Raw genomic sequence first — 20,336 nt, 5'->3', positions numbered from 1 at the left:
TCTACTGATGCATATAAATAAAGTCATAAAACAAACACTTACATTCTTTTTCTTTCTACTAGTTTGAAACAAGATGTCGTGGAAGCAAAATTGATCAGTGCATGAAAAAATAATGGGTCTGTCTTTTCTTAATGCTTATATTAATAGAGATGAAATAGAGCATGCATTTTGAAAATGGCAGTCAAGTCTCATTTACTTGCTGTGAGGATGATAATATGTGAAAATTATTTTCTGGAATGTATTCTATCCTAAGACAGTCAGTCACAAAACACCACATCTCAGCATTTCAGGGCTTTAATTGAGCTCTTACACAAGTCTAATGTGCTCGGGTGCAAGTACAAGTTTCATAGCAGCAGCTTCTGAACCCAAAACACCTGCTCTTCAGGACAACAGTGATTGTGCTGATAAATGATTGCAGATGTTCCTGATGATGGCTACACATTCCTTTAAGCCATAAAAAAAGACCATTGTTCGACATACAGATGGAATGAAATGAGAGTTCCTAAATCCCCAGCCAAATTTTCTTGCCAGATTTCAGGACTCTGCATTCTACTGCAAGTTCATTTTGCCGTATGCTTGAAAAATAATGTTCAAAATCTGGTTTCAGGTGACAGAAAGGGGAAGACAGACACAAACAGTTGTTTTGGCTCTAAATGTTTTGTCTCTAGATGGCCTCTTCAGTGTAGAGATGAAAGATTGGATTGAGACGGAGGACAACACTGCTGTAAACATGCAAAAGAATGTTCACCTTGAATGTCTGAACATATTCAGACATGTTTGTCTTCTTCAATTTTATCTTAACAAAAATGTGAAGAATATAAAAATAATTTAAATAACCAAAAAATTGCAAAACAAATTCAACATGCATTCTCAAAAATCTCCAACAAAAGTCAATGTACATACACCTTGGAATCCATCAGTTACACTGAACTGCATGCATAACACACACACACATTCACACCACACATACTGCACATGCACAAACATCGGAAGACTGCAATAATGTACCTGACTATTGTATAGCTGAAAATGTAGAGCCAATAAATTTAAACTTTTCTCTTTAAGACGTTTCCCCCTGTTTAATACTGATGGTTTGGATAGTGAAAAGGTCACTAAACAAGCATATTATTTGTGATAGACTATGTGCTGCATGCTACAGTGAAAACCACAGAACAATCAGTGATCTCAAACGGTCTAAATATGAGAAGTATGACAGAACGATACATTCATGAGACCGGGAAAAGCACTTCTAAAGTTGTACAATCTGATTTATGTAATGAAAATAAAACCTGAAGTCTCCAATGAGTAGCAGAAATAAACCATCCACCATAAACCAGGTTCCCCAGTTAATCCGGTGCTATGTTCAGAGAGCTAAATCTACTATAAACATGCAGACATGTGTACAGTACATACAGAGAGGAAGTCAATACAGCGCAGCAGGACAGCTGAGATAATACACTCAATATGAATAAAAAAAGAAGTTTGTGTCCTGATAAAATGTCTTTTAAGATCTCAGGTGCAGACCCTGTACTTTTCTAAAGCACTCAGAAATCAGCCCGGCCATTAAAGAAGCATCTGGATTGTATTTTTATTTGATAGCTTATAATGCCTGGTGGTAAATAGTAGAGTTTACTGAAGAAGAGCTTATGAAAATGCACTGTTAGACCCCACACTGCAATAAACGATATTCTTTCTTAGTTTTTTTTTTTGTCTTGTTTTCCATTAGAAGCATTCTTAAATCAAGATACAATTACTTTGAGAAGAAAATTATATTAAAAAATTCTGAATATATAACAAAATTAATGAATGTATGCTTAAAATGAGAAAACCTCCTTGAAATATGAGTTTCAAAATCATTATGATAGTACATTAACTTAAGTTTAGAGAGAGGGAACTCAATTCAGAGAAAATGACAAATTGCATTATGGCAACAACAAATGTAGGTGTATAGCTGCACCATATAGTGAACTCCACCCACTTAACTGTAGGGGGCTTCAAAGTCGCAAAAATACACAAAACTACATACAGTTGCTTTAAATTGGACAAATAATTTTTTTAAGCATAAAGTCACATCTTTTTTTTTTTTTAAGAAAACAGGACTTTTGATTCAGTCATTTTGATTTTCAAGGAAATGAATCTTGATTTAAGAAGAAAAACATGGCAAAATACAAAAGGAAGAAAATGAGGAGTGTATATATGTGTTGAAAATCTGTAATATTGAATTGGATATAGTGAAGATCATAACTGCATCTGGATTATGCAAAAACCAAGCTCATTTGGTTTATGCTGGGTAATTAATCCTTATCACTAAAAACAGTTCTTAATATTGTGAATACATATACTGAAAGAAAAGAAAACTTTCAAACCAGACCAAGCTGGTCTTTGTTGGTCTTCTAGTCCAGTCAAGTTGGTCTGATGACTGGTTTAAGAGGGGGTTTTGGGCACTTGGGCGACCACCCAGCTAGCTTGACCAGGCTTAAACCAGCTTAAACCTTAAGTTTGCTAAAATAAGCTAACTATATTACTCTGGTTTAAGCAGTTTTTTCCTCCAGGGTATCTAGAAATCCCCTTGCATTGACTTTATAGTCTAAGTGCTACATCTGAAACCAAGTGGGTCTACATTTGTGAAGGTGAAATCAGGAGCAAAACCCTGGTCGCACTCTGTAAGGTGAGTCTCTGGAATCTGACGACAGAGGTCGTGTCCCATCCCTGTGTTGTCCTTCATCCTGTTGGTCCAAAAGGCTGTCATTTACCCAAGGGGAACAGGGGGTTGGTTGTTCCATTGGAGTGGGCAAGACAGCCACACCTCCTCCAAACTCCACAGTGGATGGGGTTTCAGTGCTGGATGTGTGGGCGGGAGATTCACCCCACTGGGATCCACAGCGAGCTCGTGGACAGGGGCGGGGCCTAGCCAGGAAGTCCAGAGTGTTGGGACGCTCAGGTTGGAAGCGCCGACGTGGCGTAGGTGGGAAGATGAGATTTGGATCAGGAAGACGGGGCACCTCTGAGGGGTCTTCACTCAAAGTCCTCGGAGTCACTGCACACACAGCAATACAAAAGGCACAAAATTAAACCAAATTACATCTACAAACCGAAGCGGTTTCTGTGAAAGGAATTCAAATTGTGTTAACTGAGGGATCAATGACGTATGAAGAAAAGGAATATTTTAAATAGGTTGGAAATAGCTAGTTTAAAAAATGTACCAAGTTCTCTCTACATGTACTCTTTGTTGGTTTTTATGTAGTTTTACAACTTTTATACCATTTTTGAGAAAGGTTTCAATTTAATTACATAATGTAGTTGACTTATCAAATAAAAAGTTATATATGTTTTCTACACAACTTAAAAACAAGTTATTATATAACATTATAACATTATTTTATTGAGGCTTTATTATTATTATATCAGGACAGTATTACCATATTTTTTAATAAATAGATCAGGACAAAAATATAAGCATCCTGTCATTGACCCAGAGGTTTGCATGAGTTTCTAACCTGTTGTTTTGGAGGGTGTGGTAGGGGCAGGATTGTGGTTGTTATGGGCAGAAGGGGACCCCATCTTTATTGCACCATCTGAAGGTGTACGATGAAGCCTGCAGGCAGCACTAGGTGCAGAGGGCACGTGTGTGGGCGTCAGAGACTGTCGAGGGTGCCGTTTAAAGCTCTCCAGGTGGGTGTTGACCAGTGGGTTCAGAGGAGTTGGAGTCTGTCTAGCGGGTGTAGGTGGGCGTAGCACAAGCAGCTCTTCACTGTCGGAGCGCAGAAGAGATCGGGTTGAGTTACAATCAGACACGGATGAAAGAGACAGGAGTGTGAGGGACGTGGGCAGAGGGGGAGGGCGACGGGGGCTTTCCCGTTTGAAGAGTTTGCGTGTGGGTGGGCTGGCTCCACGACATGGACCCCCGCTACGGTGAAACAGCCCTTCCCAACGCGGACGTACAATCTCTTCCACACGCACCAGGTCCAATAGATTTTGACCTAAACCCACAGCAGCCAGAGCCGCCCCGCAGCCCAGCAATACCAGTTCTGATTTACGGCCTCCACTGGGGCTCCGCCGCGTATAACTGGGGGAAACATCAGAAGCCATTCCAGTCGTACCGCACTCAATGCCGTAACTGTCCATAGTGGATCCATCCCTGTGGAACGGGATGCAGAGGTATGATTGGCCAGGGGAGTCAGCTGACTCCGATGGGAAGCAGCAGTCCTCATTTTCTACAGAGAGAGAGAGAAAGACACAGGTGGGGGAGAAAGATTTCACAAAGTTGCACTATAACCAGCCTTCACATCTTGACAGTTGCAGGATTAAGCTTTTATTTTGTTTGATTTTTTAAATTCTTTGTTGCTAATATCATAATGTAAAAAAATCTGTACAGATGAGCTTAAACTGGTCTGTTGCAGAAATGTCAAAATAAGGAAAATGTATCATCAGCATGATGCAATGATGCCAATACAATGTCAGTATCACAAATTTTATGTCATTTAAAGTATCCACAAAGGAGTGCATGGCCGTGTGACACAGAGTTGGGCAAAAATTGGAATTTGGCCATGAACCACAGGATGAAGAATTGTAATTTGTACTGAAACTACTGAAAGAGATGAATTTAATGAATTTAAGTAAAAAAGTAATTAAAGAGTCACACAACAGAAAATTTTAATTATTCCAACTCAAGTTTTACAATGACTAATTCTGGTTAATTTTTGGCTATTTACTCTTCGATAGACAGAATTTATTTACACTATTAAGAATTTATTTATTTACAGATTTTACTTGCCATACAGCAGGGTTATTCAAATCTTGCCCTGGAGGGACAGTGCAGTGCAGAGTTTAGCTCCAACCCTTATCAAACCCACCTACTTGTGATTTTCTAATGATCCCAAAGACATTGATTAACTGGTTTAATTATGGTTGGAGCTAAACTCTGCAGTGCACTGCATTTGAATAACCCTGCCATACAGCATCACAAAATATCTCTACACTAAATTAATCTCTACACTTAAAAAAAATTGTAAAATTAAATGACGGCATCATAACAGTTAATATCTGTATATTATTTTTCTGGAAAAAAAAACATGTGTATGATAACGTTTTTTGTGTATTCATTAAATAGTAAAATATTACTAGAATAAAAAATGCAGCAGTTTTTTAGCAAATTTGTTATTGATTGTAAGAAAGGGACAGAGTTTGACCATACAAAATGACTGGAGATGTCCAACATATATCACTAAAGAGAAATCTGTTGTATCACCACAAGATCCAGTGATGACATAGGGCTGCAAAACGATTAATCGTGTTTAATTGATTCAAATTAAAAGTTTATGTTTACAGAATATATGTGTGTGTGCTGTATATATATATATATATATATATATATATATATATATATATATATATATATATATATATATATATATATATATATATATATATATATATATATATATATATACACATACACACACACATACATGTATACACTGTATTACGAAAACATATTAGTATATATAACAATGTATGTAAATATAATATTAGTTTTATTGTTTACATACAATACATACAAATATTGTTTAAAATATATACATATATGTGTGTGTATTTTTATATACATGATAAATATACACATATATTATGTAAACATAAACTTTTATTTTGAATTGATTAATCATGATTAATAGTTCACTGCCCCAACTTTGATAAAAAAAATTACAAGCTTACATAAACTGTCAAAAATGTACACGTTTATGGATGATTCTTTCACAATAAGATGACCAAGATGAATTTAGAAAACTGATACAGTGAATGTCCACTCCATGTCGACTTTTGAAAATCACTTTCAATCCAGTTGAGTTTAGTGAGTGCATCACTATTATTGTGAATGCACCAAGGATGTAGTATGGGGAGATTCCAAATGGAAAACCTTCAGAATTGTCAATGCCAAGCATCAAGTGTAATGTGTGTGTTACCAGTCTCTGCCAGGCTGCACACGCCAGGAACAGCGGGACTGTGTCTGGGGGAACGTCGCAGGTTTGGAGCACTGCAGGAACGCTGCCGACTGGCCTCTTTAGGAGTCCTCAAACTGAGTGAGGAACACATGCACGCAGAAGTTTGAGATTGTACAAATGTTTGATGAAGGTTTATGCATTGTTTAGAAACACACATACATGCACACCTCTCATCAGCGCTGTGCTCCCTTTGCGTTCTCCCTTTCTTGCGTGAAGTCTTCCTCTCCTCATCTTCATCATACTGGAATGCAGCATTACGACCCCAGGCTTGACATCCGACCCCTGGGGTCACTGTCAGCATAGGATATTCTACATTATGGACAATGACTGTATACAGACCAAAACATTCACAATAATTTAAACAGAATCAATCAGATGCATAAACACGCTTACACTGGATCGCTCGGAGGCGTGGCAAAACAGGGGGGCTGTTTGGAGGGGTGGAGTTACTGCCCAGGAGGCTCCGCCTTCTGTCCAAAGAAGGAGAAGCTTGGACTGTAATCTTATGCTGGAAATCTGAAACACAAACATACTATTATATCAACAAAAATTCACATCATATACACTTGCATATAGACAATCCCACAATGCATTGTGAAAAACACCAAGGTAACAAGACAAAATCTGAGTTGAATCTTGCTTGCTTCACATGAGTAGTGCTGTTTATATGATGCATTTATTTACTACAATGAAAAACTAACCAGAAGGCAGGCTGATGCGGTTCCCGTCACGCAATTTAAGTCGACTGCGGCGGAACTTTCCATGACGGTTTTGAACTCGTGGTTTTTCCTGGTACAGTTGGTGAATGATGACATTAAGCTCTCGCTCCAGAATGTGAATTTCTCTCTCTGCCAGTTCCTGCTCCCGCCGCCGCAAAGCCTCTTCCTGACACTTCTGCTGTACAGCTGCACGACTCAGTTCCTCCTCCCAGGACCTCAACTCCTACAGCAAGAAACAGAACTTGATAGATTCATTCACATCCATTAAGGAGTTTAATGAGCAATATGTCATACTGATTTTGACACCACCACAGCAGTGAGTTTAACAAAGATTAAACTGCAGATAAAAAGTTCTGACTGCAATGTTGTGGTACTTTTTCTGGTTAATATGTTTCAAGTTGAAATGGAAGTTTATTTAACTTTTACTTAGCAAGTGAATTACTTTGGTGACAAATGTATATAAACTGCTTAAAGGTTTGAGGTCAGTAATAATTGTTTTGAAAAAAATTCATACTTTTATTCATTAAAGATGGATCATACATATACGACAATAAAGACATTTATAATGTTACAAAATATTTCTATCTCAAATGTTTTTTCTTTCTATGCATCAAAGAATCTTGAAAAATATATAGCTGTTTCTACATATATATTAAGCAGCACAGGAATAAATAACATTTTGAAATATAATAAAGCAGAAAACTATTGTTTTCAAGTCGTTAAAATATTTGTAAAAAATATTTAATAAGTTTAATGTATTATTTAATGTATATATTAAGGCTTTGAGGCATAGGGTTTAGTTTTGGATTAATCAGTAGTATCTATGTATTTTATAGCTTTATGATAAAATGTGGGATGTTCTCATTTGGACAACTTTTAAAAGCAAGTAAACCTTCTCTTTGGCTCTGAGCTGATCAAACATCTCCTGAACCTCCAGCTTCCAGTCATCCTGCAGGGATTGGAAGGATTCTGCCAGCATTTCAAAGAAGCCTGACTCCTCGATAGCTGTCAGCTGGTCTAAAATACTGGTGAAGTGGGGTCTTGCATGAGGGTCCACATTCCAACAGTCTACAGCAGGTGAGAGAAACACACACCACAGACAGACGGTCAGCTGAAAAGAATGCCGTCTGAGCACTCAGAGATGGGGTGTGGGACTATGAGCCTTTTGATTAGTGAATCTATTTTCATTTCTATATTTTGTCTACGAACTCATTTAATTAGATAGAAAATTCAAACAATAATTTACTGTATGACTTTTTTCCTCAGACGAACACAAAATTGAGAATGCTCTGATTTATCACCTTGATGGCAAGAATTTAGTAACACACAGTTCTTAAGTTAATAAGTTGCAGTAGAACAGCTGTTTATGAGATTCATGCCTTCCATCAGCCGGGCAAATGGCTCAGGACAGGTGGAGGGGATCGGCAGGGACAGTTTGTTCATGGCCACACCATAAGCTACCGCCAGTCCATCAATGCCACGAAATGGCACCTCTCCTGTCAACAGCTCCCACAGCAAAACACCATAACTGAGAGAAAGACACACACAGACAGAGAGTTTGAAGTTTAAACATGACTACTAACATAACAAGCTGTCAAGGACTAGCAGAATCCTATTGAACAGAAACACTATAAAATGTATGACAGCTACTGTGTTCCAAAGTAAACAAAAAAATCACTGTATTAACATTTCAAAGTGTCTCTTTGTAGTGTCATATTCTTTTAAATGTAAAATACATGCTTCAGTGGCCAACTAGGCAAAAAATGTTGCCTTGCTGACAGTCTGACAGAAACCTAACAGAAAAGAAGGAAAGACATCAGCAAATGTTTGGCACAAATCCTTCAAAAAACTATAAATTATAAATATTACTGTAGATTTCAAGCTCTTTTTACAATAGCAGTGAATCAAACGGAGTACAATCAACTGATTCTGCAGCCATACACATACACAAAACAAACACATCACACCTTGTTAATATAAGAACAACAAAGTATTCACAAAGCTTTGATATTTTATGATGTTTTCTATTTTTAGCACTTTACTATCCATCCCTCCCCTTCTGTACTCTGTAATCAGGATTTGTGGTGGGGAGCAAAATTTAGACACTAATAGCTATGCACAGAACAGCATCAAACAACACACAGCCCAGCCTCAGAAACTGGGCTAATGACACTATTTGTTTGTTACCGTGGTAACCAGAACCTTCATTGGACACTGCCATCTGTGACCTATAGTTTGGCCAACAAAACCGTGCTGAAAAATGGCTGAGAAATTTTGTGCTACAACTGTATGATTTGATTTGTTTCCACCATTATGTATTGTGTATCCCATTGTGACATTAATTACTAAATGACTTCTGTTCAGTATAGTATTTAGTATGAATATTCTTTATATATATGGGCCTATATATATAAAGCTTTAATTTAGTACTCAATGTTGTTTAATTTAAATCGTCAAGGCAAGTTTTTCATCAAATATTTGTATATTATTTGATTTCAGAGCAGTTTCAATTACCAAATGTATTTTTAATAGTTTAGTTAACAGTAAGAAGACTTCTATAATTCTTAGATTAAGCAGATTACAGTAACTACAGACTAATCAAAACCTAAACCTATATATTTTTTTTTCATAATAAAGACATTTATATTAACAATATATGTTTTTGAAGAAGTCCCAAAAACAATTTCTGGAGAACATATTTGTATTTTTAATAAGGTTATGAGATGCTGAAGACTTGCCAAGATGGATGCCATGTGGAATGACTTGTCTTTGGCATAGCTAGGCCACAAACACACACAACTACACCCATTTCCTGGTGCCCACCTCCAAACATCACTGCCCTTGGAGAAGGTCGAGGAGCGGATGACCTCAGGGGCCATCCAGGCATATGTCCCCGCTGCGCTCATCTTCGTGGTTCGATGCCACTCTCGAGCCAAACCAAAATCTGTCACCTTCAGAGTCTTGTTGCTCAGATCGTCATTCTCCACACGTTCCAGAATCAAGACTATGGGTTGGAGATAACATCAATAATAAGGATTAAATTCATAATACAGAGGTTACTATGAATACAACAAAAAACTGAAATCTTCAGCATTTGACTGGCAGGCAGCTTTAAGCAGTAAAGGAGCTGTCCAGCAGAGTGGTGCTGAATTTGTCAAAATAAAAAGTTAAAAAGTTAAAAAGTAACAACTTCACCAACCCTAAACCTCATTAGAACACAGTATAGCATGAATGTAAAAGGTCATAAGTCAAATCCAGTGATGGTTGTTTGTGTACTTCAATGTTATATTTACAGGACAAAAGCTTATTTATGTACATCACAGCTTGGCAGTAAGTTTCAATGTGTTTTTCTCTAAGTTTGTGTTGTTAAAGTTAGCTGACTTTGTTTTTCCACAACACAACCAATAAAGAGGTTCTATGTCTGTATGGTCCTATGCTAATCATATCCGAGTGGCCAATGAGAGCCCAGGACATGTTTTAGGTAGCCAATCAAGTGGCAGGGAGTGAAGGTGAATGCAAATCCTCTGTAATACGCTTTGGGTTTAGAGGATCCAATCAGACAAGTCAACTGCCAAACACAGGATTACAAACCACTTACATACTCAGAGAGCCAATACAGCAGCCAAGCCCTCCAGCTACAAAAATACACACAAAAACACACTTCTACAGTATGTACAATACTATACAATCCACTGACACAAACAACCATACACACATGAAAAAGAGCAGACTATGAAATCCCTGCATATTCCAAGGTTTTCAAACTGGTGGCCGCAAAGGGGTGTTTGGAGAAAATATAAGAGAGAAAAAGAATTTAGCAAAATGTGCTTTTAAGGTTGTCAAAGATATCATGTTAACTTCAGATATTAAGTATATCTTTTCATGTTAACGATATTAGAGGGGGAAATTATTGGGAAAAATATTTTGTTAAATGCATTTTTTTAAGGTTGTTAATGATATTATATTAACTCATATATATATATATATATATATATATATATATATATTTATATATATATATATATATATATATATATATATAATAAAGTATAATAAATATATTAGTGAAACAAAATTTTTAATAAAATATTTAGCAAAATGAATTTTTCGCAGAATGAAGTTAAATTAAGATATGAAATATTTTATAAAATAGTGTTTTATAAGATGTTTTAAGGTTGTCAAAGTTACCATGTTAATTTCAGAAATTAAATATCTGAATGTCTAAGAATTACAAAATATTAATGACAAAAAATTTTGGGATTATTAGTCTTTCATTTTCCTTATGAAACACTTATTAAAAACTATTTATTTCATTTAGTTGACAGTCCTAGCAAATAATACTAAATTTGAACCAAATCTTTTTAAAGGTTTATACATCTAACATTACTCTAATAGTGGGCAGAAAATAAATTATATAGTGGGTAGAAAAAAGATTAACTGTCAAATTAATATATAAATACTTTAAAAAAATAAAATATAAATTATTTTATCCTATTAATTAATGATGGAACAAACAGGAAACAATATATATTTCCTTTATAATATGATGTTGATTATTTTCCACTAACAGTATAAATGTTTCTTTATACATGAAATTATATGGCTGCCATTATATTTTTAGGAAGAGAGGCCCTAGCAAGAGGGTTACAATTATTACTATTATTATTATTATTTTATGTATTGTTTTAGTTGTGTTTTTGTGATGTAATGTTGTGAGGACTATTTCATGCTGTTTGTGTGTTGAGCCTGAAGACAATTTTCTACCTCACTGGGGATAGACAATATTGTTTTTTGAAATTGAAATTATTTGGGGTCCTTTGCATAAAGCTTTTAAAAACCCTTGACATAAGGTCTAATAATATTGACAGCTGTCTTACTGTTGCTGGACTTCAGGTCTCTGTGGATGACAGGTACAATGGCCTGACAGTGCAGGTACAGCATGGCTCTTGCAATCTGTACAGCCCAGTCCACCAGCGTGTGAGGAGGGATGCGTTTCCCAGCCAGGGCCCGGTTGAGCGGCCCGCCGCGGGCGTATTCCATCACCAGGCAGAGGTTGGGCTCCTGCAGACACACTCCCAGAAGGCCCATGATGTTGGGGTGTCTCAGCATGGCAAAGAGCTTGGCCTCTTGACGAACGCTCTCCAGCGTCTGCGACACATCCTCGTCGGGGTCCCGTCGAGCAGCTTTCACTGCCACCTCCATCCCTTTCCAAATGGCACGGTAGACCTTTCCAAAACCTCCGACGCCGATCATTTCCTCCAGCGCCAGCTCACTGAAATCTATCTGAAGTACTGACAGGAAAGAGACAAAAACTATGCCACAGATGTACAGTATGCTGTTTACTTATTACTAAGTAATGTATTACAAGCAACAAATGTTTACTTAACTTTTTTCTATATTATTTTAAACCACTAAAAGCTCATTTTTAAGCAGCCATTACTCCAGTCCTTAGTTTCACACGATCCTGTAGAAATCATTCTAATATGATGACCTATTGCAAAATGATTATTGGTGCTCATTTCTTGATAATGGTTCCTAATATTACCAGTGTTGAAAAAGTTTGGCTTAATATTTTTCTTTGAAAAATAATAGCATTTATCTAAAAAAAAAAAAGAAATCTTCTGGAGCAAGATAAATGTCCTTGATTAATTTAACTTTGAAGAATTTATTGCATCCTTACTGAATATTAAATACCATACCTGTTTTATTCTTACCTACCACAAATCTTTGAATGGTAGTGTATCACAGTTTCCACAGTTATATTAAGCAGCAAAAAACTATTTAAACATTGATAATAATAAGCAGCAAATCATCATATTAGAATGATTTCTGAAGGATCAAGTGAATCTAAAGACTAGAGTAATGATGCTGAAAATTCAGCTTTGCCAACACAAGAAAAAATACTATTTCATAATATTACTGTTTTTATAATATTTTTGATCAAATAAATGCTGCCTTTGGAGGGCTTAAGAGACATCTTTCAAAAACAATATACAAATCTTAATTATTCCAAACTTTTAATAGGTAGTGTATATGTTTTCCATCTTGGAATACATAGTGTGATCCATCATGTTTATTTAATAGACTAAATCAGAAAGGGGCTGAAAACTGAAATTTACATTGACATGAATAACAGCTCGAATGCCTGATAGATTCAGGCAAAAGAGACTGGCATTAATCTGCAGAAAGCAGATTCACATTGTGAGATATGTTCTTTAAAAATGATGGCTGATATAGGAGAAAATGGAAAGCAGCAAAACAAAGATGTGCGTGCGATCGACTCTCCCCAGCCGTCTGGATGACGGTGTGTCTGGGCCACTGTGTCTCTTATTAATATTGCAGTTGGCAAGAACCACATGATAAAAAGTAGGCCAGCAGCTATTCAGGAAAAGCAGACGACCACCAGCAACCCATGACATGTGACTGACAACATAAGGACACTCATACGATAACAGAGAGCATGAGAGATGCAAAACATAGCAGATACGCTTCCTCATTATAAGCACACAGAATAACATGAGCAAATAAAGGACAACATATCAATAAATACATCTAATGCCTTAAAGTATGAGGAAAATGCCACCAATACAATGTTTTACGGAGTCTCATATGGAATATGAATCCAGATGAACCCCATTACCCAAAATCAGTGCCTGTTTGTGTCTTAATAGTAGCAAATCTTAATGTATAAATATATGTAAACAAATATTAATGTCAGATATACTGAAAAATGTCTCTGTCCATTCAGTGAAAGTCAATGGGGTCCAATGTTGCTTGACTTTCTTTTGTGTTCCACATACATAAAAGTAAGTAATTCAGGATTGGAGTAAATGAGGGTGAGCAAATGATGACAGAATTTCCTTTTCTTTTTTTCTTTTTAAGGCAAACTATTCCTTTAAGATTTTCTTTTGAGACATGGCAGCTGTTAGGCCTATTAGCTGGTAGACCTTCACTGACTACCTATATCAGCTGATTTTTGAAAAACTAGTGCTGGTCAACCAGCTGAAGACCATCTTGGAACAACCTGAACCCAGTTGTCTAAGCTTGTTTGCAGGTCTTAGTTTCCCAGTCTGATAAATTGGCTGGATTTTAAAAATTCAAATTTTGAACTGAGCTCTAGTTTAGCCAAGCTGAAAGATCAGTACACTATCTTAGATTGGTTAATTTTTTCCCCTCAAAAGAGAATGTGCAGCAAAAGCTGTGCTGATGTGTTTTTTGATCAGTGTGTGCAAAAACAACTAATCACAAAACATAATGCATGCCATCTTCTCAGTGAAGGCGGGTGTATGCAGATAGATATATGGTTAACGTTACTCACAATGTAACTGAGGCACCGAATAATCGCCATAGTCTTCCGGCGTGTCCCGAATCTTCTCCGAGATGCCATTACTGCTCACGTAGTTACTAGGGAAAATACCGACCCGGTCCTCGATCATACCTGTCCACCACCCCTCATCCCCGGACACCAGCGAGTCCTTGGATAACACCTCCACCCGATCCCCCTTCCGCAGACTGAGCTCATCCTCGGCGGTAGCTTCGTAGTCGAACACGGCGGTCCAGTAACCGGCTCCGGACGGGGTCGCCGCTGCCGCATGGCCAAACTCCGACCGGGGCTCTGCGGCTTCATCGCTGTCTTTGCTGTCCGGGCCGCCGCTGCTGTTAAAGGAGAAACTGAAAGCATCCATGCTGCCGATCCATAAGGGCGGCCCGGCCCGGTTCAGCTCCTCACCTGCCGCAGAGCTCAAGACCAGGCGCAAAGCCGCAGCATAAGTAGCGATTAATCCGAGCTACCTCTAGCCTCAACGAGCTCCACACCCGCAGCCCGTTTCATAAGGGGCCGCCCGGCTCGTTAAATGATCTTTCAGTCCCGAACATAAGGCACTTTTTGCTTTAATTGGCTACAACATTGTCCCGCACCCATCATTGCTCGCGACACAGCGGCACTCACCCCCTCCCAGCTCATGATTCCAGTGGTTTAACGTGTTAACGAATTCCTGGTTGCTGCGTTTTGATTGGCGCAGTGGCGCATCAATCACGTTTCGCCTCTTTAAAAGACCCGCCCACTAAATCTCTTTCACAGCAAATGCCGGAGAATCCTTCAGCACCACGGGGCTGGACAGCGCACTACAGAATAAAAAGGTTGAGTTGAGCAGAAAGATCAATACATTTCTATTTAACACAGCAAATAGTCAGAAGTACTCTGAGTAGCCTGTTTTAGCACATTTTTTTTCGAAAGGGACAAGATTATCATCTTATAAACCGAAACTGGGGTTAGTTGTCACACATTTACACCAGTGAATAGCTCAAATATACATTTCTAAAATCTCAAACAGTTATTATTGCGTAGGAAAAACAATATAGCTGATTTAGGTAATATTGACCTTGTTACGCTATTAAAAAGCTTATTATTATAAAACAAAATAAAACATTTTATGAAATAATTTTGAAACCAAATTTTTAATTAAATTAGCAAAAATGTAAACCATACACAAAAAGTACAAATAACAGTTTTATCACATTTTATCAAATGTGTTTTGATATCAGGATAAATTTATGATATTAAAACACGTAACAAATTTCCCCACCCTTGACATACATGAAAAATACAGTTTTTGCTAAGAAAGCTAGTATGTATTTAAAATTTACCTTAATCATATATTAATTACCCTCAGTTGTTTTACCCTACTGATATAGCAAAAATATGATTTTACATTTGGTAGTACTGTTGGTGACCATGTGACACAATCTGATTGAAATACTTTGACCAGATAACATTTATGACAACCGATACCAGTGGTTTTTCAAATAGTTTATTTGTATTTTTCTGTTGACCAAAAGAATTCTAAATAAATAAATCAGTGGACATAAATTAATTAAATTAAGTTAAATTTCATGCATAATTCCCTGAAAATAAAAATAAAACATGATATTTTTTGTGAGAGAAGAGTAAAAAACAAAACAAAAAAGAAAGAAAACAACAATGGATGAACATATCCACCATCTGCTTCATCACCAGGCTGAAGAGGAGTGTGTTTGTGTGTGTGTGAGAGAGAGAGACTCAGACCCCTGATACAATTGTAAGACTTGTGTGACTTCAAGGTTATAGTGACATCATCTGAAATCTCTTTTAAGCCAGTTCACCTGCATCTAAACAGCTGGAAGTGTTAGCTGGCAGTAGTTCAACTGGTGGTTGCAGCTGACTTTCATGCTCAACCATAATACTACATGAAGACCCACCCGCATATTCATAACAATCCTCCCCAGTCAACAGCAGTGTTCAGTTAACTCAAGTGTGCATGTGTGAATGCATAGGTGTGTGTGATCTGACCCAGGCCGAGACATTAATAGCACTTCAAATCCTTAACACTCTACGTTTGAGCCCAAAGCTGTTAACTGAGTCAGCCAAACTGGGTAATAAGGTTTATAAGAGTGCTACCTTTACCACAAACCATCTGAAAGATACACATGTGCACAGATGTGGTGAAGATCTACTGTAGCTGCCCTCTGACACCAGACACATTCAACAACACATCCTGGCAGAAAAGAAGCGGCACGCTGAAAGTCACCGAGTGTTCAAACTGAATACTGTGTAAATGCAATTTTTTTAACCTTTTTTTTTTACATGCCTAATACTGGTGCACAGAACAGCCAATGAGGTGTGTGAGCATCTGCATTCCAGAAATTAGTGAGCTGCCTTGCTGTCTACTGCCTACACAGAGAACATCAGAAGTGAATGATTTGTAACGCTCTACATATAGGCAGCAAGTCAGTGTTTCATGTAAATTGTGCTCCTTTGGAGTCTCGACTCACAAATGTTTCAAAGAAGTTTGCTGTTATCATGCCTCTAAGCTAACAATGTGATTGCATAAAAATAGACAGCTTGTGTTTATGTGGCCAAAAATACAGTAAAGACAGTAGAATTGTTAAATATTATTAAAATTTACAATTACATTTCCTAATTTAATATATTTTAAAATTTCATTTATTTCTGTGATGGCAAAGTTGAATTTTCAGTCTTTAGTGTGACATGCTGCTTCAGAAATCATTCTAATATTCTGATTTGGTGCTCAAGAAACATTTCTTAATATCATCAATGTTGTAAACAGTTGTACAACTTAATATTTTTGTGGAAACCATAACAAATGTTTTCAGGATACAAATTTGAAGAACAGCATTTATTTTAAATCGAAATGTTTTGTAACATTATAAAGGATAAAACAATCCTTTTTGGATGATAAGAGATTCAACTTAAAGAATACAAGTAATGCTGCCTGAAATATGTCCAAAGTAAGGCATCTTAGAAAGCTGCATAATTAGTTGCATATATTAGAAGTATATGATGCTGTCTATGTAGGCAGTACATGCTCACAAAGTCATTGTGTGTGGATAAAGAAAGTGTCTGTTGTGTATGGAGCCAGAAGAGTCTCAATAAAGATAAATGCACACAATACAGTCACATATGCACACATAGGATTCATAAATACACACACAGGATACACAAATGCACACAAAATTCACAAATGCACACACAAAATTTAAAAAGCACAGAAGATTCACAAATGCATACAAAATTCAGAAATGCACACAAAATTCAGAAATACACACACAATTTAGAAATGCAAACAACATTTACAAATGCACTCAAGATTCACAAATGCACAGGACAAGATTCAGAAATGTATTTCTGATGCACACACACATATATCTTGATTTACAAACTGCTTGCGGTCTGTGAACTTCACTGCATTTGTGTGTGAATTTTGAGACTCCCTTGACTTGGCTCGACACACAAATGCCTTTTTTTAAACAGGGAATGATCTGCAACCAATCAGATATCTCCCTTGTTTTAGCCAATCACAAGAATGCACCCCACGTGGGGGATTGTTTACTTATAAGCCAATCAGCGAACGACTCACTTTCCTCACGCAGCGAACGACTCACTTACCTCACACAGCCTGCGACTCACTTTGCGCAGCCAGCGACCCACTTTGCGCAGCGAACGACTCACTATCCTCATGAGTCACGCAGCGAGCGACTCACTTTCCTCAGCGAACGATTCACTTTCCTCACGAGTCACGCAGCGAACGACTCACTTTCCTCACCCAGCGAGCGACTCACTTTCCTCAGCGAACGATTCACTTTCCTCACGAGTCACGCAGCGAACGACTCACTTTCCTCACCCAGCGAGCGACTCACTTTCCTCAGCGAACGATTCACTTTCCTCAAGCAGCGAAGTTGAGCGAACGATTCACTTTCCTCACGCGGCGATCAACTCACTTTCCTAAGCGAACGACAGCCGGAGACCCACTTTTCGCAGCCAGAGAGCCACTTTCCTCTCGCAGCGGACCACTGACTCTCTCTTCATGTAAGGACTGAATATTATAATTAAAGTGACTTCTATATTGCATCCAAAAGAATATTTAGATATATTTAAATATTCAAAAAGGTTTAAACATTTTTTTTTTTTTTACTTTCATTAAAATATTTCAATAAAATGAAATAATTGCCTATTGCAAATTTATGAATCCATGGTTAACTTTTTTTCTGCAGTCACTGGGCTATATGTATTGAGACATTTTTAAATTTATATTTAGTAAAAAAATAATAAAAAATAAACCTGAATTGTAATCTAAACATCTGTATTTTCATACAATTTAATACAATTGCTGTGTGAACACGTTCATGTGATTGGCTTATAAGTAAACAATCCCCCACATGGGGTGCATTCTCGTGATTGGCTAAAAGAAGGGAGACATCTGATTGGTTGCTGATCATTCACTGTTTAAAAAAAAGCATTTGTGTGTCGAGCCAAGTCAGGGGAGTCTCAAAATTCACACACAAATGCAGTGAAGTTCACAGACCGCAAGCAGTTTGTGAATCAAGATATATGTGTGTGTGCATCAGAAATACATTTCTGAATCTTGTCCTGTGCATTTGTGAATCTTGTCCTGTGCATTTGTGAATCTTGAGTGCATTTGTAAATGTTGTTTGCATTTCTGAATTGTGTGTGTATTTCTGATTTTTGTGTGCATTTCTGAAGTTTGTATGCATTTGTGAATCTTCTGTGCTTTTTAAATTTTGTGTGTGCATTTGTGAATTTTGTGCGCATTTGTGCATCTTGTGTGTGTATTTATGAATCATGTGTGTGCATCTATGAATCCTGTGTGTGCATATGTGAATGTAGTGTGTGCATTTATCTTTATTGAGACTCTTCTGGCTCCATAGTTGTGTAGCTAAGCTAACACACACTCCTGCCTTTCTGCACAAAAACAAAAGTTAAAACACTAAAAACTCATTAACACGAGCCTGTATGAGTCATAGAGCACTGGTGAATGTTCAGTGCGAAATGTTGTGATTTCTGTGTGATTCTTGTACTGTAAAGCTAAAGCACATCGATTATGTACTGAGTAGCCACTGAGTAGGAAGCACAGAGCAGGCTGAAACGATGCCAGCAGTTACATATGCAATTTGGATGGAGAGATTTTCAGAGATTAAATGCGTTTTCAACTGCTCTCACTCAAAAGCAACACATACAAAGCTATACATGAATGTAAACATAAAAAAAATGAAACCTGTCTGTTGTAAATGCTGTGATCCCAACACTGTTGTCCTGAATACAACTGATTTGGCCTGTATTTGTAATGAGCAAACATAAAACACATCAACATACATACACTTGTGCACACAAAATGCAAGAGTTATACAAAAAAAAAACAGAGGTGTAAAGGGGCTGTGGCCCCCCGGTGGCCCAGAGAACCACTGCAGCTTCTGGGTGGCAGTCTGAGGTTCTGCTCTTTGGTTCTGGGCTAAACTATTCTTTATGACATCACTTCCACAAATAATACAGAAACAACATCCACATCATTATTTTTCATCTCACTACAGCAAAAACAGGCATGGAAATACTTCAGTAAAATAAATTAATGACCGCTTTAAAAAAAAAAAATTAACTCAAAAATGAGACCCTCCTGTTTCTTCACCAGAACAGATTTTTGAGAAATGTTTTCTTACATCACTTGCTCACCAATGGATCCACTGCAGTGAACGGGTGCCGTCAGAATGCGAGTTGATAAAAAAATAATCCAGCCTATTAATTAATATCTTGTGAAGAAAAAAAGATGCATGTTTGTAATTGTTAACAAATTCATCAAGGTGTTTTTAACTCCTATGCGACTGCTTTCTCAAGTGAAAAAAGTCATCTCTTTCGAATCAGATCAGAGATCAAGCACTGTTTACAAGCAAAAACAGTCCCAAACAGTTCCAAACAAATATGTTGGTGGATTTTGATGTGAGAGGATAACAGAGGATGGACTTTTTCACAGGAGGAAGCCTTGTTATAGATTATGGACTGGTATTTTGGACTAGTATAGAGTAAGACATTAACTGATGGACTGGAGTCATGTGGATTACAGTGATGTTTTTATCAGTTTCGACTTTCATTATATGACGGCACCCACTCACTGCAGAGGATCCATTGGTGAACTTGTGATGTAATGTTATATTTCCAATGAAGTAACAAACTCATCTTCATCTTGGATGGCCCGAGGGTGTGTAATTTTCAGCAAATGTTCAATTTTAGGTGAACTATTTATGCAGATTTGCCCCAAATTTCTCT

The 20,336-nt window shown here is 37.3% G+C and overlaps 1 protein-coding gene across 1 annotated transcript; it reads right to left on the bottom strand.

Annotated features, from left to right (window-relative positions):
• Positions 1 to 278: 278 nt before the first annotated feature.
• On the bottom strand, positions 279 to 14,707 carry map3k9 (mitogen-activated protein kinase kinase kinase 9). The gene is made up of 11 exons (XM_052571839.1): positions 14,040 to 14,707; positions 11,599 to 12,012; positions 9,545 to 9,725; positions 8,101 to 8,249; positions 7,614 to 7,789; positions 6,704 to 6,944; positions 6,396 to 6,518; positions 6,170 to 6,293; positions 5,964 to 6,076; positions 3,498 to 4,214; positions 279 to 3,037 (listed from the first exon to the last, which is right to left on the bottom strand). The coding sequence occupies exons 1-11, from the start codon at positions 14,404 to 14,406 to the stop codon at positions 2,637 to 2,639; spliced, it is 3,006 nt and encodes a 1,001-aa protein (XP_052427799.1). The 5' UTR covers positions 14,407 to 14,707; the 3' UTR covers positions 279 to 2,636.
• Positions 14,708 to 20,336: the final 5,629 nt, after the last annotated feature.

The sequence above is a fragment of the Carassius gibelio genome, chromosome B13 (genome assembly GCF_023724105.1).
Source record: "Carassius gibelio isolate Cgi1373 ecotype wild population from Czech Republic chromosome B13, carGib1.2-hapl.c, whole genome shotgun sequence".
Classification (NCBI taxonomy): Eukaryota; Metazoa; Chordata; class Actinopteri; order Cypriniformes; family Cyprinidae; genus Carassius; species Carassius gibelio.
This window is presented reverse-complemented; position numbering and strand designations above follow the sequence as displayed.

What these genes read in the sequence shown, in the direction of transcription:
- map3k9 (XM_052571839.1), bottom strand. Translation starts at nt 14,406, where the DNA reads ATGGATGCTTTCAGTTTCTCCTTTAACAGCAGCGGCGGCCCGGACAGC. An exon ending in ATTTGCCCGGCTGATGGAAG is followed by an intron (nt 7,790 to 8,100) that starts GCATGAATCTCA and finishes CACCTGCTGTAG; the next exon opens with ACTGTTGGAATGTGGACCCT. An exon ending in CACACCCTCCAAAACAACAG is followed by an intron (nt 3,038 to 3,497) that starts GTTAGAAACTCA and finishes CTGTGTGTGCAG; the next exon opens with TGACTCCGAGGACTTTGAGT.